At 39.8% G+C, this 23,853-nt stretch overlaps 1 protein-coding gene across 2 annotated transcripts in view; it reads left to right on the forward strand.

Moving 5' to 3' along the window:
- SASH1 (SAM and SH3 domain containing 1) overlaps nucleotides 1-23,853 on the forward strand; it is a 161,493-nt gene that overhangs the window by 72,816 nt on the left and 64,824 nt on the right. For both annotated transcript variants that reach the window (XM_081945640.1, XM_081945641.1), the window contains exons 3-5: nucleotides 1,102-1,152; nucleotides 1,258-1,307; nucleotides 22,938-22,978. In XM_081945640.1, the coding sequence (XP_081801766.1) occupies nucleotides 1,102-1,152; nucleotides 1,258-1,307; nucleotides 22,938-22,978 (142 nt within the window). The remainder of the gene's footprint in view (nucleotides 1-1,101; nucleotides 1,153-1,257; nucleotides 1,308-22,937; nucleotides 22,979-23,853) is intronic.

The raw sequence follows: 23,853 nt of genomic DNA on the forward strand, positions 1-23,853 counted from the left end.
AGTCAAGAATTACCTGTAAGTAGTAGTAGTAGTAGTAGTAGTTGTTGTTGTTGTAGTAGTAGTAGCAATTTTTGTCCTTTGTAATTTTGAACAGTTGTTAAGTGCCAGCCAGGTTATAAGTCAGTCTTTGTATATACACTCAGATCAAAGCCTCTTCCACTGTTTGTAACCAATTCTTCATTATCAGTTAATTGGGGCTTTAGGTGAGGATGTCCGCCCGTTTGTTACTGCTATATTTTGAATTATATTTCCCTGTCTGCTTGCTATAATTTTATGTATCTTGATCATGTCTCCATTCAGTCACATTTGTTTTTTGAGGTAAAGAATCTTCAGTGTTGTGTCTCAAAGAACATGTGTTCAAGCCCCCAGGTCATTTTAGTTATAATCTTTAATGTGTTTTTTTCCATTTCTGTTATATCCTTCTTAAGATGTGGCAGCCAGAACTATACACAGTTTTCCACATCTGGAGAAGTAGACTTAGAAGGCGATGCAGATGTTAACAGGATTGTTTATTTCTTCACTTCTGCTCATTACTTTTGTTCCCGCAAAACTGTGCAGTATACTGAGCCATCTAGTGTTCCCACCATGGATTGCATAAAAAACAAAAAAGTAAGGGAAATGTTATGACAAGAGTTTAACAGTGCTTCCAAAATAACATATCACTGCTAGTGCTTTCTCATCCAATGAAATGACTGCTTTCTGTAATCCAAGATATATGGAGATGTTTTTGTGAGATATGATGGCTAAAAGATTGAATCAAAAAGATTCAGGTTCAAGTTCAGCCCTGAAAGTTCAGAGACAATTTTGAGCCAATCCCCCTACCTCTCCCCAGCCAACATCACAAGGTTGTTTTTGAACAGATGTTGGAGAAGTTATACTATGCATGTCACTGAAACTCAAATAAATAAAATGAAATTGTGAATTTACTTTCATATCACACCAGGGTGTTCTAGCCAGTTTCTGGAAGCATCTGAACTGAGATAGTTTGATGGTCTCTTCATTCCTGTCCTATTTTGTTCTTCTTTTTGCTGTCTTGCTACTTTGCTTGTCAACACTGCCAAGCTTGTGTGTTTCACTAACTTGACATCTGTTCTGTTTCAGGAGAAACCTGATGCCAGCTCCACATCCCTACAGCTGCAATCCCAGATTGAAGTAAGCACAATGGATTCAATTCTTTATTTTTGTTCCTGCATCAATCAGATAATAAAGCTTTTGGTTGTTCAGCCTCAACTCAAAGCAATGAATCTTCTCTTCCAGGAATCCCTTGGCTTTAGCAGTGTAGCATCCACACCAGAAATAGAAAGAAAGTAAGTAGGCATTTATACTTCTGCTTTACATTTACTAATTCATATCAAAGGGTTTTACTTCTAGGTGACCACATCACAAGATTCAATAAGCGGCAGCTTTTTCTTTCTCTGCCACCGGTGTGTATTCCCCCGATTTCACACAAGTTATAATTTCTGTTATTACAAAATAGTGTCTGCTCAAATAACAAGACTGATAGAATGAAAAGTTATTGATTTTGCACTACACAAAGAATAATGTAACTTCTCCGGTGGGTAAAATAGTGTAGGAAACTAGCAGCTTGGGTCCCTTTGACCTGCTTCGGAGTTTTGTAGATCTAAATTTCATCGTTTCAAAAATAATTGCAAGAAGGTGGGCAGATGGGGATATGATTTCGCCTATTGCCATAGGAAGTATTGTACCAGACATCTACCCAAGAGCATATCATTTGAAAAAGGGAAGTCATTCCAAAGTCCCCAAGGGTTACAGGCATGTGAAATCCAAACTGAAATTTAAGTGGACAAAGGAGGTAAATGAGTAAGCTGATCTTCTCAGAAATGTGTCCTCCATTGTGTCAAATGTGACACCAAATGCAACTCCAGGATGGGTGTGTGTGTGCAATGGCTATCATTATTCCGGAACCTCTAATGACTTTTAGGGGTACTACCCCAAAGATAGCCAGATATGACATGTTCTTCGTGAAGTTGGGTCTCAAGGATCTTGCTGTTTTCCTACCTTTCTCCCCATGGGGTGTCAGTGGCCCTGCCCAAATGCCCGGACTTCATGGCAGAGTTGACAGTGAAGTTTCCAAGCTTATAGTTCTGGAGGACTCCAACCTGGGAGTCCTCTCTGGGCCTGGAATTTTAGATTGTCTGGGAGTTTATGGAACCATGGTAACAGCTTATTAATGGCCCAACTTGCAGAAGGGATCATGCATAAGATCTGCTGTTTGGCTTGGGACAGTAGCAAGGTGATCTGGGGTTAGGGGATCTCAGTCCTTTGACATGGACAGATCATTCCCTCTTGGTCCTGGAGCTTCCTCTGGCTTCCCCCCCACTGCAGGGAGTTTGGGCATTTTGAATTAGTCCATGGCAGGTGGATCCGAGTATAACTTGAGCTTGCTCTGGTGCTTTTGATTCAGCTTTGTTGCAGCTTGGAATGAGCATGTGACAAGGGGTTGGTATTGGATTGCCTCTTTGTGGACACTTTGGTTGTAGATCCCATAGGGACCCTTGACCTATGGACCAGGCTCTTGGAAATGAAATGACACAAGGCACACAGTGCTGCTGGTGCAAGAAAATCATGCACAGGTACCAGCCTGCAATAGGATTTACTTTGTGACACTTAAGAGCAGAAGAGCATGCTGACTTTTCTGCTTTTATTGTGTATGCAGATGGTGGCCAGTAATCCTATTTTGGATAATCAGGGTCTTCCTGGGTATAGTAAGGGATAGGTGAACCCTTGTGTGGTTACTGTGAGCATTATTCTAGGTATCCATCAAATAAAGTTGCTTCACTTTGGAATATGAGTCTGGCTGGGCAGATCCAGTGAAAGTGACTGAGACATGTTTATCTGGGTAGAGTTTGAACTGGTCAATCCTCAAGAAGTGGACCAGGACCTTAATGTTGTGAGCTCTGCCACCTCCCGGTTGATTAAGTCCTCCAGGGAATTGGCATGTGGTTGGGTCCAAGCAGCAGTAAATGCCTTCTTGCTAGAGGAAGTAGTTCCACCATTCTTGCCCCTTCCTCAAGAGACCATCTATGCTTTTTGATACCTTATGTCCAGTCGCCAAACTTTTTTTAAAAAAAACAAATTTTTTATTGGTTTTAAGAAAAATAATCAGGAAAAGGGATGGTGGGTAAAGTTACAAATTTTGACAATTACATTATGCAGGAAATGCCCCCCCCCCCATTCTCATAACTTTCATTTATTAATACATTAAATTGTTGCTACTTAATAGTATTTTGTCAGCATATAACCTTTTATCTTCAAATAATTTCAATCATTTTATATCAAACAGATTTTCTAGTTCATTTTTGTGATCTGAGTTTTCTCGATGTTGCCTCTTCTCCCCCCTCCAGCAGGGCTCCCGCACCTCCCGTGTCCTGTATGTCCCGTGTAGTGTCATCAAGTTTATCTAGGAGGACTTTGTTTTTTTCCATGAAGGCCTCAGCCTCCATAGTTGTGTTGATTCTAACTCTCGTGTCCTCCCAGATTATTAGCATACCTTCTGGCATAAGCCATCTGAACCACACCCCTTTCTGGTATAATTTCTTCGCTAGAAGCGAATAATTTTTTCTTTTATCTCTAACTTTCTTTGGGAATTGTTTCAGAATGGCTATTTCTCTATCCTTGTATTTTAATGCTTGCCCCCTTTGTGCACTCAGAATCTCATCTCTTGTAGTCTTTCTGAGAAATTTAATAAAGCACTGAGAGAGGCCATCTGGGTTTCAGGATCTTCAATTTTCTGATGATAGCCAATTATGTATTCCTATCCCATGCAAGGCAAATGATGCTGTTCAGGTGCTAGATCAGCACCCTGGTGGCTATAGGGAGAAATCAGCTGTGACTCATCCCTAACAAGATGGACTGCTGATGGGAGTTTGGCTCTGAGAGTCAAGAGAGTAGACATCTCTGGCTCTGGATGGGGTTACCTCCCCTTCTACAGATTTGGTGTGCAAATTGGGGTCTTTTTAGACTCGTGGCTCTTCCTGGTGGCCAAGGGGGCTTTTCAACAAATCTGCTTTATACCAGTTGCATCCATTCCTGGGTCAAGAGGCCTTCCTCATGGTCACCCATGCCTTAGTCACCTCCTTCTTTGGATTACTACAATAGGCTCTATGTGGGCATTGTCTTGAAGACCATCTGGAACTTGTAACTGGCCCAGAATAGAGTGGCATGCACAGTTCTACCCCATGGTTCACCCAAGCAACACCACTATTGTTTGACCTGCACTGGCTTCCAATTGTTTTCAAGGTGCTGGTAATCAACTTTTAATGGCCCAGGGCCAGGTTACCTGTAGGACTGCCTCTCCCTGAGGGTATCTGGCAATAGAAATTCATATAACTGCTTGTAATAGCAACAGTCCCACAATTCATTTCACTTTTTTTCCTTCTTATATACTGTGTGGGATTCTTTTATGCTTTTCATCTAATATAAGAAATATTCTTTTGATAACCAGGTTCAATACAGCTAGAAAGTTAAGTTCTAAAGAAAACAGAATGCAGAGAGACTTTAGCTTCCAGAGTTTTAAAGCAAGATGAAAGTTAAAATGGCTCAAACATTTCTTTGTGAACATAGTATCTTAATTTTCTTTAGCATTACTTATTGCCTTATAATTCAATGCACACTCTTCAAGTGGTGCTTTACTTTAATATTATATTCAGAGGTTCAGCAGTGATAAAGTTAGCAAGTATTAGAGAGAAGACCTTCTCACGGATAACTTTACCAATAAAATTTCCTCTTAAGCCAAAAATTATTCATTTGTCACTCAGTGTTGCAAATGGTTATAATCACTCACCAGTGAGATGGCAGAATGTTCTGGTTCCTTTATGTATTTCTGCTCTCTGGCTTTCTACTGAGATTTTGTACCATTTCCTGCTGGTATATTTAATAATAATAAATAATAAATTTGAATTTATTAGCCGCTCCCTTTCCAGACAGGACTCGGGGCGGCGTACAATAAAACATATAAAACATAAAACATATGTACAAACACATAAACATACACATATACAAAGACATACATGCACGGAGGAGGTAACAAATTACATCACATTTAGACAGTTAAAAATCACCATTAAAATACCCCATTAGTAATAACACAATTTAAAAATTTAAAAAATTTAAAAGGACTGTCAGGAGGAATAAGAAAAAATTTACGGTTGAGCCAGGCCAGATAATTGAAAGAGGTGGGTCTTCAGCTGTACACGGAAGGAGCGGAGATCGGAAATAATCCTGATGTCACGGGGGAGGTCATTCCACAGGGCTGGGCCCATCACAGAGAAGGCTCTGCTCCTGGGTGTCGCCCCCCAACACTGTTTAGCGGACGGCACCCGAAGAAGTCCCTCTCTGTGTGAGCGGATTGGTCATAGGGATGTATGGGGCAGGATGCGATCCTGCATGTAACTAGGTCCTGTGCCATGAAGCGCTTTAAAGATCATAATCAAAACCTTGAAACGCACTCGGTAAACTACAGGAAGCCAGTGCAGCTCGCGCAGGAGAGGTGTTACAGGGGAGTATCTAGTCCTCCCCATAATCACCTGCGCGGCCGCGTTCTGGACCAACTGCAGTCTCCGAGTGCATCTCAGGGGAAGCCCCATGTAGAGAGCATTGCAGTAGTCCAGGCGAGACGTCACTAGCGCATGGGTGACTGTGCGTAGGGCCTCCCGGTCCAATAAGGGGCGCAATTGGCACATCAGGCGAACCTGATGGAACGCCCCCCTTGCCACAGCTGTTACATGGTCATCCATGGACAGCCGGGCATCCAGGAGGACACCCAAATTGCGCACCCATTCCATGGGGGCCAGTTGCTCGCCCCCAATGGCCAGAGATGGAAGCAACTGGTTGAACCGGGAGGCCGGAAGCCACAGCCACTCCGTCTTGGAAGGGTTGAGTTTTAGTCGGTTGCCATCCATCCAGACCCGTACGGCCTCCAAACACCGGGACATCATTTCAACGGCCTCGTTGGGGTGGTTCGGGGTGGAAATGTATAGCTGAGTATCATCAGCATACAGATGATATCCCACCCCAAAACCACGGATGATCTCACCCAGCGGTTTCATGTATGTGTTGAACAGGAGAGGCGAGAGCACCGACCCCTGTGGCACCCCACATGTGAGGGGGCTCCGGGTCGATCTCTGCTCCCCTGCCAACACATGTTGCGTCCGGCCAGAGAGGTAGGAGCCAAACCACCGTAAAACGGTGCCCCTGACTCCCAGCCCCTCTAGCCGGTGCAACAGGATACCATGGTCGATGGTATCGAACGCCGCCGAGAGATCTAATAGGACCAGGATAGAGGAACAACCCCTATCTCTGGCCCTCCAGAGATCATCAACCAACACGACCAAGGCCGTCTCCGTGCTGTGCCCGGGTCAGAAGCCGGACTGGCGCGGGTCTAGATAATCATTCTCCTCCAGGTGACGTGGGAACTGTTGTGCCACCACACTCTCTACAACCTTCGCTAAAAAAGGAAGGTTGGAGACTGGACGATAATTGACTAGATCCGTTGGGTCCAGGGAAGGCTTCTTGAGCAGGGGCCTCACAACCGCCTCTTTCAAGGCGGCCGGCAGAAACCCCTCACCCAACGAAGCGTTCACTAGGCCCAGGAGCCAATCGCGCGTAACCTCCCAGGATGCCAGTACAAGCCAGGAGGGACACGGGTCCAATAAACATGTGGTAGGTCGCAGACGTCCACGCAACCTGTCCAAATCCTCGATGGCAACCGAGTCAAACTCCTCCCAGAGCGGTCCCTCAAGACTCGCCTCGGGCATCTCAACTGGACCACTGAAAGGGGCCCATCCCATCCGGATTTGAGCGACTTTGTCCTGTAGATATTTCCCAAACTCCTCTGCTCTGCCCTGTAAAGGGGCTTCCCGCGGTCTCTCAAACAAGAGGGAGCGAGTCACCCGAAACAGGGCGGCAGGGCGGTTATCTGCGGACGCAATAGGAGCAGCGCAATGTTGACGTTTGGCCGCTCTTAATGCCACAAGGTACGTCCTCAAATAGGCTCGTGCCTGTGCTCGGTCAAATTCGGAGCGGGAGGATCTCCAACGACTCTCTAGGCGTCTCTTGTGGCGTTTCATCACCTTTAGCTCCTCGGTAAACCAAGGGGCCAGGGTGGTTCATCGCCGCAGGAGAGGCCGCAAAGGCGCCACCCGGTCTAGGGCCCCGGTAGTCGTACTATTCCATGCGTCTACCAGGTCCTCCACTCGGGGGCGGGTCAGGTCCATTTGAAATTGTACTTTATTTTAACTGGTTTATTTAAAATAGCTTACAATTAACCAGTTTGATAGGGAACTGCACTGTTACCTTTAAAAGTATATAGTGCAACAAGGATATTTACCGTATTTTTCGGAGTATAAGATGCACTTTTTTCTTCAAAAAAGAGGCTGAAAATCTGGGTGCGTCTTATACACTGAATGCAGCATTTTTTTGCCTCCTGAAACCCCACCCCTTCACCAAAATGGCTGTGCAGAGCTTGTAGGAGGCTTTCAGAGTGCTCCTGGGGGCTGAGGAGGGCAGAGGTGAGCAAAAAACAGGCCGCTTTTTGCTCAATTTTGCCTCCCCCCCCCACATCCTCCAGGATCACTCTATAAGCCACCTAAAGGCTGTGCATGCATTTTTCTTGACAAAAAAACGGGCTGTTTTTTGCTCATTTTTGGGAGGGCCCACCCCCCAGGAACACTCTGCAAGCCTCCTAAAGACTATTCGTGCCTTTTTTTTTTTAAAGGGCCATTTTTGGGATGTTTGCAGAGTGCAAAAACTTTCTTTATTTGCCTCTTTAAAATCTCCAGTGTGTCTTATACTCTGAAAAATATGGTAATTGTTACCCCAAAAATAAAGGGTTGCCATAAAAATATTTATGAGGGCATACATGAAAATTAGATGTATCCTTTTTCCTTCATGTGAATGGTTTTCTAGAAGTGGATGCTTTGTTGATAACTAGATTCACCTTCTTATAGGTGAAATTGAATCTGAGCAGTCAGCCATTTGCAAGTGCAGGATGTCATCAGTAACAGCAGGTAAAGCCACCAGCAAACACACTGTCAAAAACTAGCTTTCCGAGTTTCTCCTGTCATAAATAAAATTTTCTAGGGACTGTTGAATCACCTGAGAAGAACTCAAATACCTTGCCAGGTAACACAGTCAATCTTTAAATGAGATTTTAGGTGTCATGCATGCCATTCTTATTTGTATTAAGCAAATCTAAAGTAATGAAGTCCATTAAAATTTTAGTCTTTGACTCAAGACTCAACCTCTGGCTCATTCTCCTAATCTCTTAACTGAAGGCCACATTGTATAAAAATTAATAATTAGTATTCACACTCCTTCCTAAGACGTCATGTCACTAATTAAAACTTAAGAAAATATGGATGAGTTATGTGAACTGTATAAAGAGCCTCGTGACACATACAAGCTGATCAGGTTTAAATATTCCCTGTCACACAGGAAAAGAAAATTGTGATCGGATTTTAGCAATCAAAGGGCACAGGATGAAGTCTAGTAACATTTCTTTGTATCCTGGTTTGCAATAACTCTTCCAAGCATGTTTTAGTCAAACAAAGGCATGGCCAGGATTGATTGGTACTCAGTTGGGAAAAAGGTGAACAGGTAGAAAAATGATGGAGAAATGTGGGGATAGGGATGGGGAAAGTTTTCATATCTCTTTCCTTCTTTGCACTTATGATCAGCTAAAACATTAGAAGCATTCACCCTGCATTTGGGTCTTATTACTTTACTAAAAAAAATATTAGGATTATGGAAAGCTCTCATTTAGCTTGAATACACTTAAGCATACCATGTTTAGAACTTTATAACATCTTCACTTTTTACCTTCATGTATTAAGTGGTTTCTGTTATTACAGAGTGTGTATCGCAAGCACAGCATGTATCTAAGCAATAATAAGCATAAGGTATTATATCTTGGAGCAGTATTAATCACAGAACATCAAATAATGTATAAACTATAGGAATCAAGAATTAAGGATGGAGTAAAGCCAACAGCCACTGAACTGTTTATTTTGGTCCTTACAAGAGAGACTTGCCGTGTGTAGCATTTTGATTTAAAATGCTTTTATTCCCATTGTATTAATAAATTATATGAAATTTGAAAGAGGTGATTTAGCAAAAAATACCAGAGACATCTGTATGATATTTTTGTTGGTTAAAAAATTATGTTTCTTTTATATGTTTGAAATCATGTCACTGTAGCAGGGAATTTTAACAGCTGTTCTACTAAATTCTTCAAGGTTAGAGTAAATCTAATGAGAAGTATGAGTTTTCAGACACTGGAAAGGAAAAAGTCTCTTCCAAAGGTTTAAAGTTTTCATTGCAGCGCTTAAAAGCATAGCTAATTCTGGATCAACAGTATAATTTTCAGAATGTCTTGAAAGCGAAGGGTGTATTGCATGCTGTGGCTTATAACAGGTTAGTGTATTGGGACCTTGGCATTGAATTGAATGTAGAGATTCAGGTATACCCTGTCAGTTTGTTTCACAGACCTTAAATATTTCATTTGTAGTGAGATGGTTAAATAGAGTTTGAAGCGCTGGTTATTTGAAACCCATGTGTGTTTGTCCATGGTGGTAGCCAAAATGAAAATATATATATAATAAAAATCTCCGCACTTTCCTGTGCTCTGAAAATAGACACTGCCATACCTTGTGGTTACAGGTAGCAACTCTATGCACCCGTTTCAAAATAAGGGCTCTGCCCTGTTAAGAGTAGCTGACATCTGTTCAAAGTCTGTGAGAATTGAGTTGGTGGTTTGGACCAAATTTCCCTTAGGCAAATACCTCAAAATCTACCATAACATTTGGTGTTAGACTAAAGGAAATCGTAACTGCCAACTGTAAAGTGTTGCTAAAAGGCATACCAACTAAACTGGCTTGGACAGTGGAACATTCAAAGCTGGAGAAAATTAGATCACTTGTATGACATGCAATATATGAATGCACCCTATTCCTATAGCAACTATCCCTTCAATAAATGAAGTACAGGTAGTCCTCGACTTACAACAGTTCATTTAGTGACCATTCAAATTTTCAAAGGCACTGAAAAATGTGACTTAAGATCTTTGTAGCATGATCCCCATGATATGTGATCAAAATTCAGATGCTTGGCAACTGGTTCATACGTAACGACTCCTGCTGTGTCCCAAGGTTGTACGGTCACCTTTTACAATCTTGACAAACAAAATCAATTGGGAAGCCAGATTCACTTAGCAACCATGTTACTAACTTAACAGCTGCAGTGATTCATTTAACAACTGTGTTAAGAAAGGTTGTAAAAATGGGGCAAAGTTCACTTAACAAATATCTCGCTTAGCAACAAAAATTTGGGGCTCAATTGTGGTCGTAAGTCGAGGGTTACCTGTACGTACCTTCATCATTTTTGTGTGCGTATCCTTTTCAAATGGATGCAACAGTTTGATAGGGGTAGGGTGGCTATGTGTTTTGGAAGAAAACTGGAGAACTTTCTCAACGGGGTGTCAGGAATAAATAAATGCTGCTTATGCCTACTAAGCATAAAGTTTCAGATGTCTAGGTACTCCTTTGACTACTTGGACTCAGTGGCAGCTGTCCTGAAATTGTTTACTCAGCCATAAAGGGAGAGGTCTAGTGAGCATGTTTTGGCAGGAAAGCAGATCAAAGAAAATCAAGCCTCCTCCTGCATCCTGTGTTTCATCCTGTTTCTCAGGACGCAGAATTCTATTTCCAGGGATATGCCACTATTGAAGAGGAAAATATTGCTTATATTATCAGAACCATTGTTTGTTTTAATCTTCCTAAAACAAGGCAGTATCCCATATTAAAGTTAAAAACGCAGCTTTGGTTGACATAGTCTCTCTTTTCTGAATGTAAAGATATATAGTATACAGATTGTCTTCATCCCTTTATTGATCCAATTTTTCATGATGGGTGTGAAACTAGATCTTCTTAAAATTAAAATAAGCCGATGCTAAACCCAAACATTTCCATCCTTAACCATAGGATAAGCATTGTTCTTGTACTAAAGTCCTACTACCGAATGCATTCTAAATGAGTAGACACCAACGTTACTTTGCAACAGGAAGTGGTCATTTTGGCTAAGGATGGCTTATTTTTCAAATGTCAGCATGTAATGTTTTTGACATATTTTTCATTTCAGGCCAAAGGACTGCCTCTAGTACCTCAGAATTTTTCACAATGAAAGTTTTAGAAGTGTAAAATCTCTATCGAGAGATGTACGGTTGTTTCTGGTGTTATGTTTCTATGATTAATTCAGTAGCCAGTTAAATTCTCATATCACTTCCAAGTTCATTATAGGAGAAGTTGGTATTAATGATATAGCAGAATCAGCACAGTTGCTAATTTAAATGTACTGAAAACAGGATATACTGTATGTCAGTAACTTAGCATTAATTGAATTTATTGACTTAGCTGTGCATTTTTAAGATTGTGTTGGGCAGCTATAGAAATTGAATAAATGAATATAAATGTACACACTGGTTGTAATGTATTGTGCCCTTGACCTATCACATTCTTTTGTTCTTCTGTTACAATCACCTTTTCAGTGAAAATAGTGGACCTGCAGCTGGAAAGGAAAATCAGTACCATCACGGTTTACATGAGAGTGAATTAGTTTTGGCTTGTAACCAACTGTAGATCTCAGTCTATATTTCTACCACATGTTGCTATTTAAAAAGCACTTGTGTCATTCATTTTTTTTAAATAAATGTAAACATAAAATGTAGCTTACCAGCACTCTGAGTTATACTGCTACCCCAGTAATTTAAATTATTTCAGCCAGTTCTCAAAGGCACTAAATTAATTGGCATTTTAATACGAGTTGATCTATAAATGGGAAAGCTACTGTGTTGATAACTACAAAGCAGAAGATGGCAAATAAAAATCAAGAAAGAAAGGAAACTATAGATGAAAATGGTCTTTTAATTAACGTTGGGAACGAACGCTTCTGCCTAGTTTTGAAAGAGAGAGAGAGAGAGAGAGAAAGCAAAAGCAACAGACTCTTACTAAGCATAAATTTTACTCCACAACAAAGTGATGAGTGAAAGAAGAATTGTGAGGACTGAAAAGAAATAAAGCGTTCTGGTGGTGGAGGCTAGAATTTTTTTTTCTGGCCAAATTGTTTGTGTTGTGTGCAGACAATTTCCTTGATAGAAGTGGGTCAGGAAACTCCCACAATAACATTCACAGGGGAAGTGAAAAGGCAGCCAAAAAGTGCTTGTGACATGTGATGAGCCAGACCAATGTCCCTCTGAGCAGCTGAAGGAATATTTCTTCCTGGCAATTGTTCTCAAAGAAATGAAGGCCTCTTTTCAAAAGAATGTGGAGCTTGTCGTAACAACTTGATGCTGTTTGTTGTGCATGGCGATGTGCTGTGAATTTCATACCACATCTTCTAAGCCACATCTTCTTCCCCTTATTTTTCTAGGCTTTTAGTATTTTAAGTAGGTTGAAAGATTTATCATTGATGGTGTATTATTGTTGTTGTTTTAAAGAGGGCAAAAAAAGAGGTCTATACCAAGTTGGATAATCTGTCAAGTTCCAGAGAGGCATAATAATAATAACAAATAAGGAGACTTGGCTTTCATCAGCATTAAAATTAGTAGGTGTGTAGAAGTGCATGGGGTTTACAAGTTATGGTATATTAAAAGGATAGGGATCCAGGAATAAGAGTCTAATGCAGCGATGGCGAACCTTTTTTGGCTCGCGTGCCACAAGTGGGGGGAGCGCAGGGGGGTCATGTGCAGGTGTGCCGCACCCATAATGCAATGCACGACCCCCCAGTGCGCATGTCGCACAACAGGCGCAGAACCCCCCCCCATTTTTACATGCTTTTTTCACCCTCCCCAGGCTCCAGAGGCTTTATAGGAGCCTGGGGAGGGCAAAAAGAGCCTCCCCCGCCCTGCAGGAGGCCCTCCGGAGGCTTCAGGGACTGTCCGGAGGCTTCCCTGAAGCCTTCGGAATGCTTAAAATGACCCTCCGAGCAAAGAAGAAGTGACTTCCGGTTTGCTCGGAGGGTCGTTTTAAGCGTTCTGAAGGCTTCAGGGACGGTCCGGAGGCTTCCCTGACACCTTCGGAGTGTTTAAAACGACCCTCCGAGCAAACCGGAAGTGACTTCTGGTTTGCTCAGAGGGTCGTTTTAAGCGTTCCGACGGCTTCAGGGACCGTCCGAGGCTTCCCTGATGCCTTCGGAGCGCTCAAAACGACCCTCCGAGCAAACTGGAAGTGACTTCTGGTTTGCTCGGAGGGTCATTTTGAGCGCTCCGAAGGCTTCAGGGAAGCCTCCGGATGGTCCTGAGGGCCTCCGGGGGGTGGGGGAGGCTCTTTTCGCCCTCCCCGGGGTCCTATAAAGCCTCTGGAGCCTAGGGAGGGCGAAAAAATGGCTTTTAAAAACAGTGAACTCAGCTGGCCAGCGCGTGCCCTGACAAATGGCTCCACATGCCACCTGTGGCATACGTGCCATAGGTTCGCCATCACTTGTCTAATGCATTGACAATCCTGCCATCCTCCACTAAGAAATCGTCAGCAGATATAGCTTTTATGCTTTGTAGTTGGGATTATCACTTGATACTATTTATGTGTGAATACATTTACAAGAGATCTGTTAGAAAAATTAGGGACAGCCAAGAGATGGTTCCTGTTTCCATTTATATATATATATTTTAAACCCACAACAATTAGTGCTCCGATCTTCAAGCAAGGCTGGGAAGAGATTCCCAAGCATTATTTTAGAACAATAGAGACAGGAACAGAGTGATACCTTTCTCCTAGAGGAAGAGGGTCTCTTCCTGCAAATTGCTATGTTTTCTCCAAACTGCTGCCTGTAAGACATGAAAGTCATTGGGTCATAGTTTAAGCTTTGTCCAGCGTTGGAACAAAGACCAAAGCATAAAATAAGAAGTAGGCATGCAAAAAAAAAAAAAACCTTTAAAACAAAAGAACAGCCAGATGGCTGCTGTTGTTGTTTTCCCTCTTTCTTTCTTCTGCCTTTTAGATAATCTTGACCAAGAATAAACTCAGCAATATCATATTTCATGAAACCAGGTTCATTAGATGAAGAAAATGCTGGAAAACATCACCTGAAGCAGAATGTTTGAACAGGGCAGGATAGAGCTTAGCTAGGAAGGATAATACAGTACAACACGAAATCTGAAATCCAGTCTTTTCCTGAAACTACTGCAAAATGTAATAGGGCGGCTAGATAACGTTGAAGAGGGTCATAAAGATTACCGGTAGTGATGAAAAAATTCTATGCATTTTATGATAGGCCCTATGCATAGGACCTTAATTTTGGAGGCTCACACCTGCATGGGTTCAACTTCCAAAAATATCTGATGGGAAGGCACAAAGACACTAACTCCTCTCCTGCCCATAATTTTCTGCAGTTAGCAGATATGAGTTAATGTAGAAAAAAAATCTTTGGACTGTCCTGATGAATGAGTTTGTTCCATATTTCATGCATTAGGTCTTTTTTAAACTGTTCAGATAAGCCTGTTTAATTCCAACCTATCATTTGTTAGTCCTGAGGCTGAACAGTTGTTGTATGTTTATACTACCATCTCTGGCTTGCGATCTACTGACTCTACAATGGGATGTAATTTCTGTTTGTAGATTTTCTGATTGCAACTTTTACAACATACTGTATATCATATCCGAACATCACTTCTTCCTTCATTTTTATAATAGATGGATCCATTTACTTTTTTTTATTTAGCCCTGAGAGGTTTTTATAAATAAATGGCATCTCTCACCAGATGCAACTGCCTATAAGGTATTATTTTATTCCTTTGTTTACACAACTGGTTCCTAGTTGTATATTCCCATGCTGATGGGATGTCTAATCATGCAGCTTTTTTTTTGCTCTTAAAATGACTTGGCCTCCTGGTCTGTTATGAGATATTTTCCTTTATTCTCTTGCAGGTAATCTAATTCATGGAACCCATGATAGATAATACCAGATATGTTGCTTTGCTGTTGTTACTATAACTTTCTATGGTTCAAGTGCTTGTAGACAACATCTCTCCAGCAAGAATCGGAGTCCATGTAGTTTTCTTAGCCATGTGGCAGTTATGGTTTCAGTGATTCTAAATTTTGTGGTCTTTTTTATGGGCCTAGTAGTTCAGTACTTCTGCATTAGACATAGGCCAACAACATACATTAAGGCAGAGGGAAATGCCACAATAAGCATTGTCTAATCTTTTACACCAGAGGTAAGATAGATGTCTAATCTCCTGGCAATGCCTTCCTTTCTTTCTTGAAAAAGAACTCACAGGGTAGTAGCTGCTTAATAGTCCTATACAGACATTAATGTTGGGACATGAAAGATCACAATCTGCATTTCATATATCATCTTGCCATATCAATTTCAGCTCTATGCTTTAAATAAGACTTCTTAACTTACATTTATTTTTATTTCATTTTTTTTTTTGGAATTCTATAATGTAGTGAATGAAAGATGGAGATTTTGTCAGTCTTTTGTTAAATCAGAGGTTGAAATTTTATTTTTCATTGGTTTTGGAGCAATGATGTGGATTCTTTCTAATGTTACAGTCTTCAATATTTCCTTTATCTCATTTTTGGCCCATCCTGTGCTATCATTTTTTGAACCACAATTTATTGTTCTTTTTCTGTTCATTTACTGTGAGCTGAAGATTTGTGATTTCCTTTCCCATTTTTCATATGTTGGCTTGAAGGAGATTGTTCCTTTTTCTTGGAGGAAATTACCATTCTGTTTCTGCATCCTGCCTCAGTAAAGGAACTTTTCCAGTGCTTGAGTAGAATGGAATTTAAACAAGATCCCATATTTATTCTTGGAAAAATGTTGGATGCAATAAAACCAACAGAAGATAACAACTTTTAACCAATGACCAGGGAGTAGTGAAAGAATAGACACTCTGTGAGGGTAGAGTCTAGAATATCAGAATCTAGGAGGTTTTTTTAATGACTACTGTGCTTCCTCCAGTCATCTACATGTAAAATCTTGTTGATTTTGCAAGTCACAGAGAGGTTCTGGTCTAACTTCTGCGGACCCTGCTGTAAAGTAGTGCAGTTAACATTGCTATGTCCGTATTGCCTGTAATGGGAGAAATAAGGCAAAACAAGAGCAATGGCACGTTTGTTACTGCTGAGATGACGTTGACCCCAGAGCCATTGCTATGGAGACATGACAAGATAGTTGAATGGGGCTTCTCTGTTTTCCATCTTTCTCACATAGATGCTAGCAGAGACATGCAAATCTCTATAGGAACCTTAAAGACTCATTTTCCACATAATGTCTTTCATCTGTGAGTAAATTATCTTGTCTACACACAGAAGAGTATCATCACAGTAGGTTAGTTACTGGGCATTGTATAATGAAGGGAGATAAACAAAATGCTGTCAAGGGAAGGTAGCAAGGGGCTTTTGTACCGAGGTGTTTGTGGGGCCCCAGATGTAAGATGCTGAAACAGGCCACACTATTGTTTACAATTGGCTTGCCAGCAGTGAATGGGATAGGAATGCAGAATATAATTAATGCTTAATTCTTAATTACTGTAGGTACCTGTGTGTTTCTCTTCAGATATATTTTATACTATGTCTGCATTTGTTATTTATAAATAATTATACATTTATTTTAAAATGAATTTGGATAATCTCTTATGTAATTCTTGTTTTATTGGGTAATTTTTTGTCATATACTGCGTGTTCTGTATTTTATGTGCATTTGATAGAACAGATCAGAGGTGGGTCGCTCCCAGTTTGGCCTAGTTCAGGCAAACTGATAGTAGCGGCAGTGGCTCTGCCTACTCGCCCGGATGCTTCTGCGCATTTGCAGAAACTTCTGCACGTGCACAGAAGCGTTGTGCAAGCAAGCATGAGCAAATCAGTAGTAAACCTGTTAGGAACCCACCACTGGAATAGATATACTGTTTCTAGAGATGGGTCTATATCAGGGGTATCAAACTGATGGCCCAAAGGTTGGATGTGTCACGTGAAGGCCACGCCCACCCCAGCTCCACGAATGGGGAAAACGTTGGAAAATGTCAAATGACAGCAACATGACACTGCAAGTTTGACGCCCATGATCTATATTATCAGTTAGAAAAAAACAAGAATTTGTGGCACCTTAGGGCTTCGTTCTTGATATATAATTTTTGTATGAACTATATACAATCAACTGCTCCAGACACATGTGTTTTGTTCTGCATAAATAGAGTTGTCATGAATACAATTGTCAAAAATTTTGCTGATTTTTAAGCAATGGTATTCATGTCCTACTATGTTTGATTGTGTGTGTGTGTGTGTGTTGTATTTGTACTGATAAATAAATAAAGGGAGACTAGTATAGATCTATTTAGAGCTAATTAGCTCTCATCAGCTAGCCATACCCTTACTGGGATTTGAACCTGGGCTGTATTATATATTTATATATTATATATTATATATATTATAAATATATAATACAGCCCAGGTTCAAATCCCAGTAAGGGTATGGCTAGCTGATGAGAGCTAATTAGCTCAAAATAGATCTATACTAGTCTTCCTTTATTTATTTATCAGTACAAATACAACACAAATATAAAAAGGCAACATTAAAAATAAAAATATGGTTTTCTGCCTGCATGGTCTTCTGTGATGAGCCGAAGGACAGAAAGAGGGAGTAGTGACCTTCCTCCCATATTTAGGCATACCAGGGGTTGTAACACACACACACACACACACACACACACACACACACACACACACACACACATATATATATATATATATATATATATATATATATATACACACATACATATACACACACACACACACACACACACACACACACATATATATATATATATATATATATATATATATATATATATATATATATATATATATATATATATAGTTTGATAGTAAACAGATCTTCTTTCACAAAAATCTATATTGACTATCTTTTTTTTCCGTCTCCTGAGGCAAGCCACTGTCTGTAAGTCCTTTTACTGTGTGCCTTGGAGGGCATTTCATTTGAAAGCTGGCTAATGAAGCTGTATATAAGAGTACAACAAAACCAAAGGGCCAAAGCTATGGTGTAATGGCATTTGACTGCTTTTCAGACATAACAGCATCAGAACTACTGCCAAGAGTGACTGCATCATTAAGTTTCAGAGCGAGTTAGCCTATGAATGGAAGAACACAAATTATGTCCCATATACATTCATGAAGAAGATGCAGGTTCCACACAGAACAGTATAATTGTCAAATCAAACAAGAAGGCCATTCTTGGGGACCATAATTTTTTCTCTCTCATGTATTTAAGGAGTTGAGTTCCCAGCTCAGCTGAGCTCGGAAACAAGATCCTTACTTTATGGGATGCAGAGTTGAAGTCTGCTTTTTTCCCGTCCTCTTAACACCAAATATTTCCTAATATAATTGTCAAAGTGCTGTAAATAATTTCTTTGGTAGTCCACCAGTTAGAACATTGTCATAGAACTATATATTCTCTATGATGATTCAGAATTGCTCTGGAATTCAAGAGAGCAATTCTTCACTAGTCATTTTTTGTTGTTGTTGTTCAAATTTTTATTAGTTTAAAAAAAATTTACAAGGAAAAGGGGTTATAGGGTTATAAAACATTTTTACAGCTACATCGTGCGGGGGGGGGGGAGAAGCCCCCCCAGGCCTTGCAACTTTTACAAACAAAAATAGAAAAATATCAACATTTACTTCACTAGTCATTAAAGCAGGTGCTTCCAAATGAATCTGAAAAAAATATATACTGTAGGTATTTTAAGGAACTGGCTCATTTAAAGCAATTCTTAAAATGGCAGCATCTTTTTTTTCAAGCTCACATAGAATACGGAAAAGAGATATGGCATCTTTAATTTATAGTAGTGTGTGCTGCATATTTCAGGTTGAGAGACATGCTTGGCTTTCAGCTAGCGTGCCTGGAAGCTAACCTTGAAAAACTAAAAATTTTAAACTAAATTTAGGGGTGATATTAAATTAGATCTAATGTATAATTAAGTAAAATATAATTTAATTTATTTTATTCATTAGATTTATATCTTGCTTTTTTCTCCAGAAGCTCAAGGTGATAAGAGATAAATAATATTTTCTCTTCCAATTTTCTCTCACAACCGCAAACCTGTGAGATGACTGGCTCAAAGTCACATACCGTAGTCCGCTTTCATGACTGAGTCTCTTCCTGGACCTAATCTAATGCAATCAATATGCTTATCCTCCATGCATTTGATTCTGTCTGCTTTCTCTCATGGTAAAATGATAATTTGGCAGCATTTCTGAGGTTGCTTTCTGAAGACTTTGGGGACTTCTAATTTTATACCCTTGAACTTTGTGCATAACTTCATTGTGAAATAATCCCTTTCTCTCCTGCTTTTCTTTAAAGTTAAAACACCTTCAAAAGTCCATGTGTTGAAATGGAAGGCAGAAAGGAAAAATAACTTGAATACTTGAGACAGGGAGAAAAAGCCTTTATTAAGATTTTGAGTCCAGAAGATGTGGGATTGTCTGTGAACTTTTCCAGGCTTTTTTCCCCCCAGAGCTCAAAAGGACAACTCGCTATTCTTTGAAATGTATTTATGAATAAATTTTGAGATACATGTATTATATTTTTTCACTCTTAGTAATACAAACAAACAAGCCAACCAAAACATTATAATTCTTGGGAATGGTTCACATATTCTTTTTCATAATAATAAAACATCGCTGCATTTATAAATTGTGCGAATAGTCTTACGCTATTCTTTGTGAGCATGTTTTTTATTTGGCATCTTTCTCTTGCCTATGGTGCAATTTTTACAGTTGTTTATATAGTCATACCTGCATAACTGGAGAAGCTGGGCATTGTGATTTTTATGTGTTTGAAAAAGACACACCACTTCTAAGAAAAAGAGAAGCAGAGTATTTGTGAGTGACTGAAGTCTGTTTCCTTGTCAAGAATAAAAGGAGAAACTCCATGAGATACACTTACATGAAAGTGCAAAATAAAGGCAGAGACATGTTGACATGAGATAATCTTGCAGATAAGGATAAGAAATTAAACACTACAAAGACTACAAAAATACCTCTCTAGATCTTATGTCGTTTTCTGTTTTACTAAAGAGTCTATATCAAGAACTGGCAAGCTTTTCCAAATGTGTTTAGACATATTTATAAATAAATGAAGAAAGGGCTAATCTGCTTTGCAAACTGCATTGTTGCCAGTCTGCAGATTAACAGAATAGCAGATTTGGAAGGCATGTGGGGGTCTTCTAGTCAAACCCCCACTTCAGGCAGGAAACCCTATACCATTTCTGACAAATGATTGTCCAACCTCTTCTTTAAAATTTCCAGTGTTGGAGCATTCACAACTTCTGGAGGCAAGTCATTCCACTGATTAATTGTTCTAACTGTTCTGTCAGATAATTAGTTCTACGTTGCTTCTGTCCTTCATTAGTTTCCATCTATTGCTTCTTGTCCTGCCTTAAGATGTTTTGGAGAATAGGTGGACTCCCATTCTTTGTGGCAACCCCTTAGATATTGGAACATTGCTATCATGTCACCCTTAGTCCTTCTTTTCATTAAACTAGACATACCCAGTTTCTGCAACTGTTCTTCATATGTTTTAGCTTCAAGTCCTCTAACCATCTTTGTTGCTCTTCTCTGCACTCTTTCTAGACTCACAAAATATCTTTTTGTTGCTTCTGGATCCAGTTCAAGGAGTTGGTTTGGACCTTCAAAACTCTTAATAGCTTAGGGTCAGGTCATCTGTGGGATTGCTTCTCCCCAATTACATCTGTCTGCCTCATCAGGTCAAACAGCGAAGACATGTTGTAGGTCTTGTGTACATTTCATCCCAAGAGATGTGACTTCTCTGCCACAGACCTTGCCTTATAGAATCTTCTCTGACCCAAAGCAAGATTATCTCCAACACTCTCAACATCCCACAAGTCTTTCAAGACCTGAATATGATATCAGACTTGGGCGTTCCAGGATATCCTCCTCTCCTATTTTATGTGCCTTTTTAATAGTTTTTAACTGTGGTTGTTTAATGTATTTATTGTTTCACTTTAATTAAGTGCTGTACACCACCCAGAGTCATTTTTGTATGAGATGGGTGGCTAAACTAATAAGATAAATAAATAAAAACTCTCTTGAGGTGGGTGTGTCTATATGCACATACACACACATATACTACTATCCTTCATACACATATTCAAATTCAAAAGCCAAATGCTTCCATTCATTTCAGCTGCTCATAAAAAGGATCTTGCTTTAAAGCAGCTGAAGAAGCTGGAAGCCAAAGCATTTTGCTCCTCAGCTTTTATCTTTTTTTTTTTTTGCTAGTTGCTCTACTAAAAATATTAAGTGATTAAGTGCATTCTTCTAGGTTCCTGTACAAACTTGACTGAAACACTGCTTGGTGGTTTAGAAATTGTTATTAGATCTATGCTTCAAAAGAGAAAGAGAGAGGGAAAGAAAAATCTTCTGTATTTCTTGAGTCCTTTTGAAAAATCAGATCCTTGGCTGCTGGTGCTGTGAATCTAACCAAGCTATCAATTTTCTTTTTGCAAACTGTTGTCCTGAATGTAAACTGCATCTGTCAGGAAACTAGCAATGGCCTTCTTCCAGTATGCACCTGGTGCACACCCTGATCTGGAATTGGTGTGTCAATTGGCTGCCCGGCTGGTGCTGATTAAATTTCTAATCAGGCTAAAGAAAGATGATTTGCCATGTCCAGGCACTGCAGTTACTGCCTCTGCTTGGATGAATTTACTGAATCAGAATTTAACTTCTTGCTATCGTTTTCCCTTTCATGATGTCCCCTACAAATTGATGATTATGTTTTTCATGCTTATAAACAGTTGGCCTCTAATCATTTGGATCATTGACAGGGATTGTGACAGGTCTAAAACAAAGCACAATTTAATTTCTTCTTGGAGCTTTTCAGAGGTGATTAAAGACTGCGCACTGCCCTCCACTGCTAATTTTAGAAATTGCACACCAGGATGGTTTGCAAACTCAAAACCATAGGTCAAAGTATAATACAGCTTCTGTGTGTATTTGAGGTGAAAACATCTTGTTTTCCAGAAATATGACAATTGCTATCCAGTCTGTTTGCTTTTGATCATAAAAAGCAAAATCTGAAACAATAGAACAAATGCAGTGCTGCTTTGGAATGAAGACAGGATCCTGTAATCTGTGTGGAATGTTTTCTGTTTGATTTATGTACATAGTTTTTCTATACAACAGATCATTACTTGTGGGAAAATTAAGTTTGCTTATGAATTTCAATTTAAATATGGGTAGCCAAATAATGGCAGGGCATCTTTCTGAACTATTTATCACCTATCAAATACTGTATCTATCAGAATATGATATGGGAAATGTTGTTGTCTCTTTAATAAAGGCAAATTAAGCACAGAAGAGACAGAAACAAACAGAAGAACTTTGTCAGGCAGCTAAAAGATTCAGCTGGGGAACCATCTGATTTATCTCTTAGGTAAACTACTCAGTGGATAGCTGGAAATGTAGATGGTCCCACAAGATTTGTGTATTGGAACTACATGTGTAAAATGGTGTTTTCCTAAGAAGATTTCTGTCTGTGTCTTGTGGCAGACAGTGGAGGAAGGGGGAAGAGCTAAAGACTTCCTTCAGTCCATTTCTCCTTTTGACCTCACAACTTTAACATTTTTGTCCTCCATAACATATTTTTCTGCATCGGTCACAAGAAGATCATTTGAAAGCATTCTCAGTGGAGCTGAGTTCATGCCATTGTATGAGCATGGAGCTGAGATGCTGTTTCTTTCTCCTGGCTTGATAGAAGAAGAAAAAAGAGGGGGAAGGGATATGCTATTCCACAAATATTAATTAATTATAAGCCACCCAGCTTTCTTGGAGCAGCTGATGTTTGCCGCAATTTGCATTGTCTCTTTCTCTTTTGTGTTTTAGGTTCTCTCTTCATAAGTCAAGTTCTGAAGAAAGTGCAGTTGGTCAGTATGCTTCCTCTTTTTTGTGGGGGGTGGAAGGGGCTCTGTTTTGAAACAGCCGTAACCAAATGTATGCGAATTCATGATTCTCAAAACAATAAATTCATTTGTTCTTCTATTTACACTTTTGTTTCTGAAAGAACTTTTGCCTCCAAAATCCGCTTTAAGCTTTTAAAAGTTACAACGGCACTGAAAGAGGGACTTACGACCATTTTTCTCACTTAACAACTGTTGCAGCATCCTCAGGGTCACATGATCACAATTCAGATGCTTAGCACAACTGGTTCATATTTACGACAGTTGCGCAGTCCCACGTGATCACATTTTAATGACCTTCTGACAAGCAAAGTCAGTGGAGAAGCAGAGACTCAGTTAACAACTGTGTTACTAACTTAACTGTGGCAAGAAAGATCATAAAATAGGACACAACTCACTTAGCAATTGTCTCTCTTAGCAACAAAAATTTTGGGCTCAACTGTGGTCATAAGACAAGAACTGCCTGAGGTGTTTCCTTATGTGCGTTATCAATTATGTTGAGTCGTACTAAACCCAGAAGAATAGGACATTGTTTTTATTTAATTGTTGACCATATTCTGATTTTCCTTAAATCATGGGTGCCAGTTGTTCTTTTCCATACCCTTGGCTTTTTCCTTCCCTTCCTCCTTTTCTTTCCTTTTCTTTTTTAGCAAATGTCTCCCCTGCTTGAAACTAAATATTCTGCAGCCTTTGGGTTTCCTTTTAACACTATTTTTGCTTTAATAAAGAAAATCAGAAAGTGGACCTTAATCACATGCTGGCCACCACCAGTTTGTAAATGAAATTTCAAAATAGTAAACAGAAAGCAGGATATATTGTGGACTTTTAATCTAAATTTTAAT

The sequence above is a fragment of the Natrix helvetica genome (genome assembly GCF_964273705.1).
Source record: "Natrix helvetica genome assembly, chromosome: 2".
NCBI lineage: Eukaryota > Metazoa > Chordata > Lepidosauria > Squamata > Natricidae > Natrix > Natrix helvetica.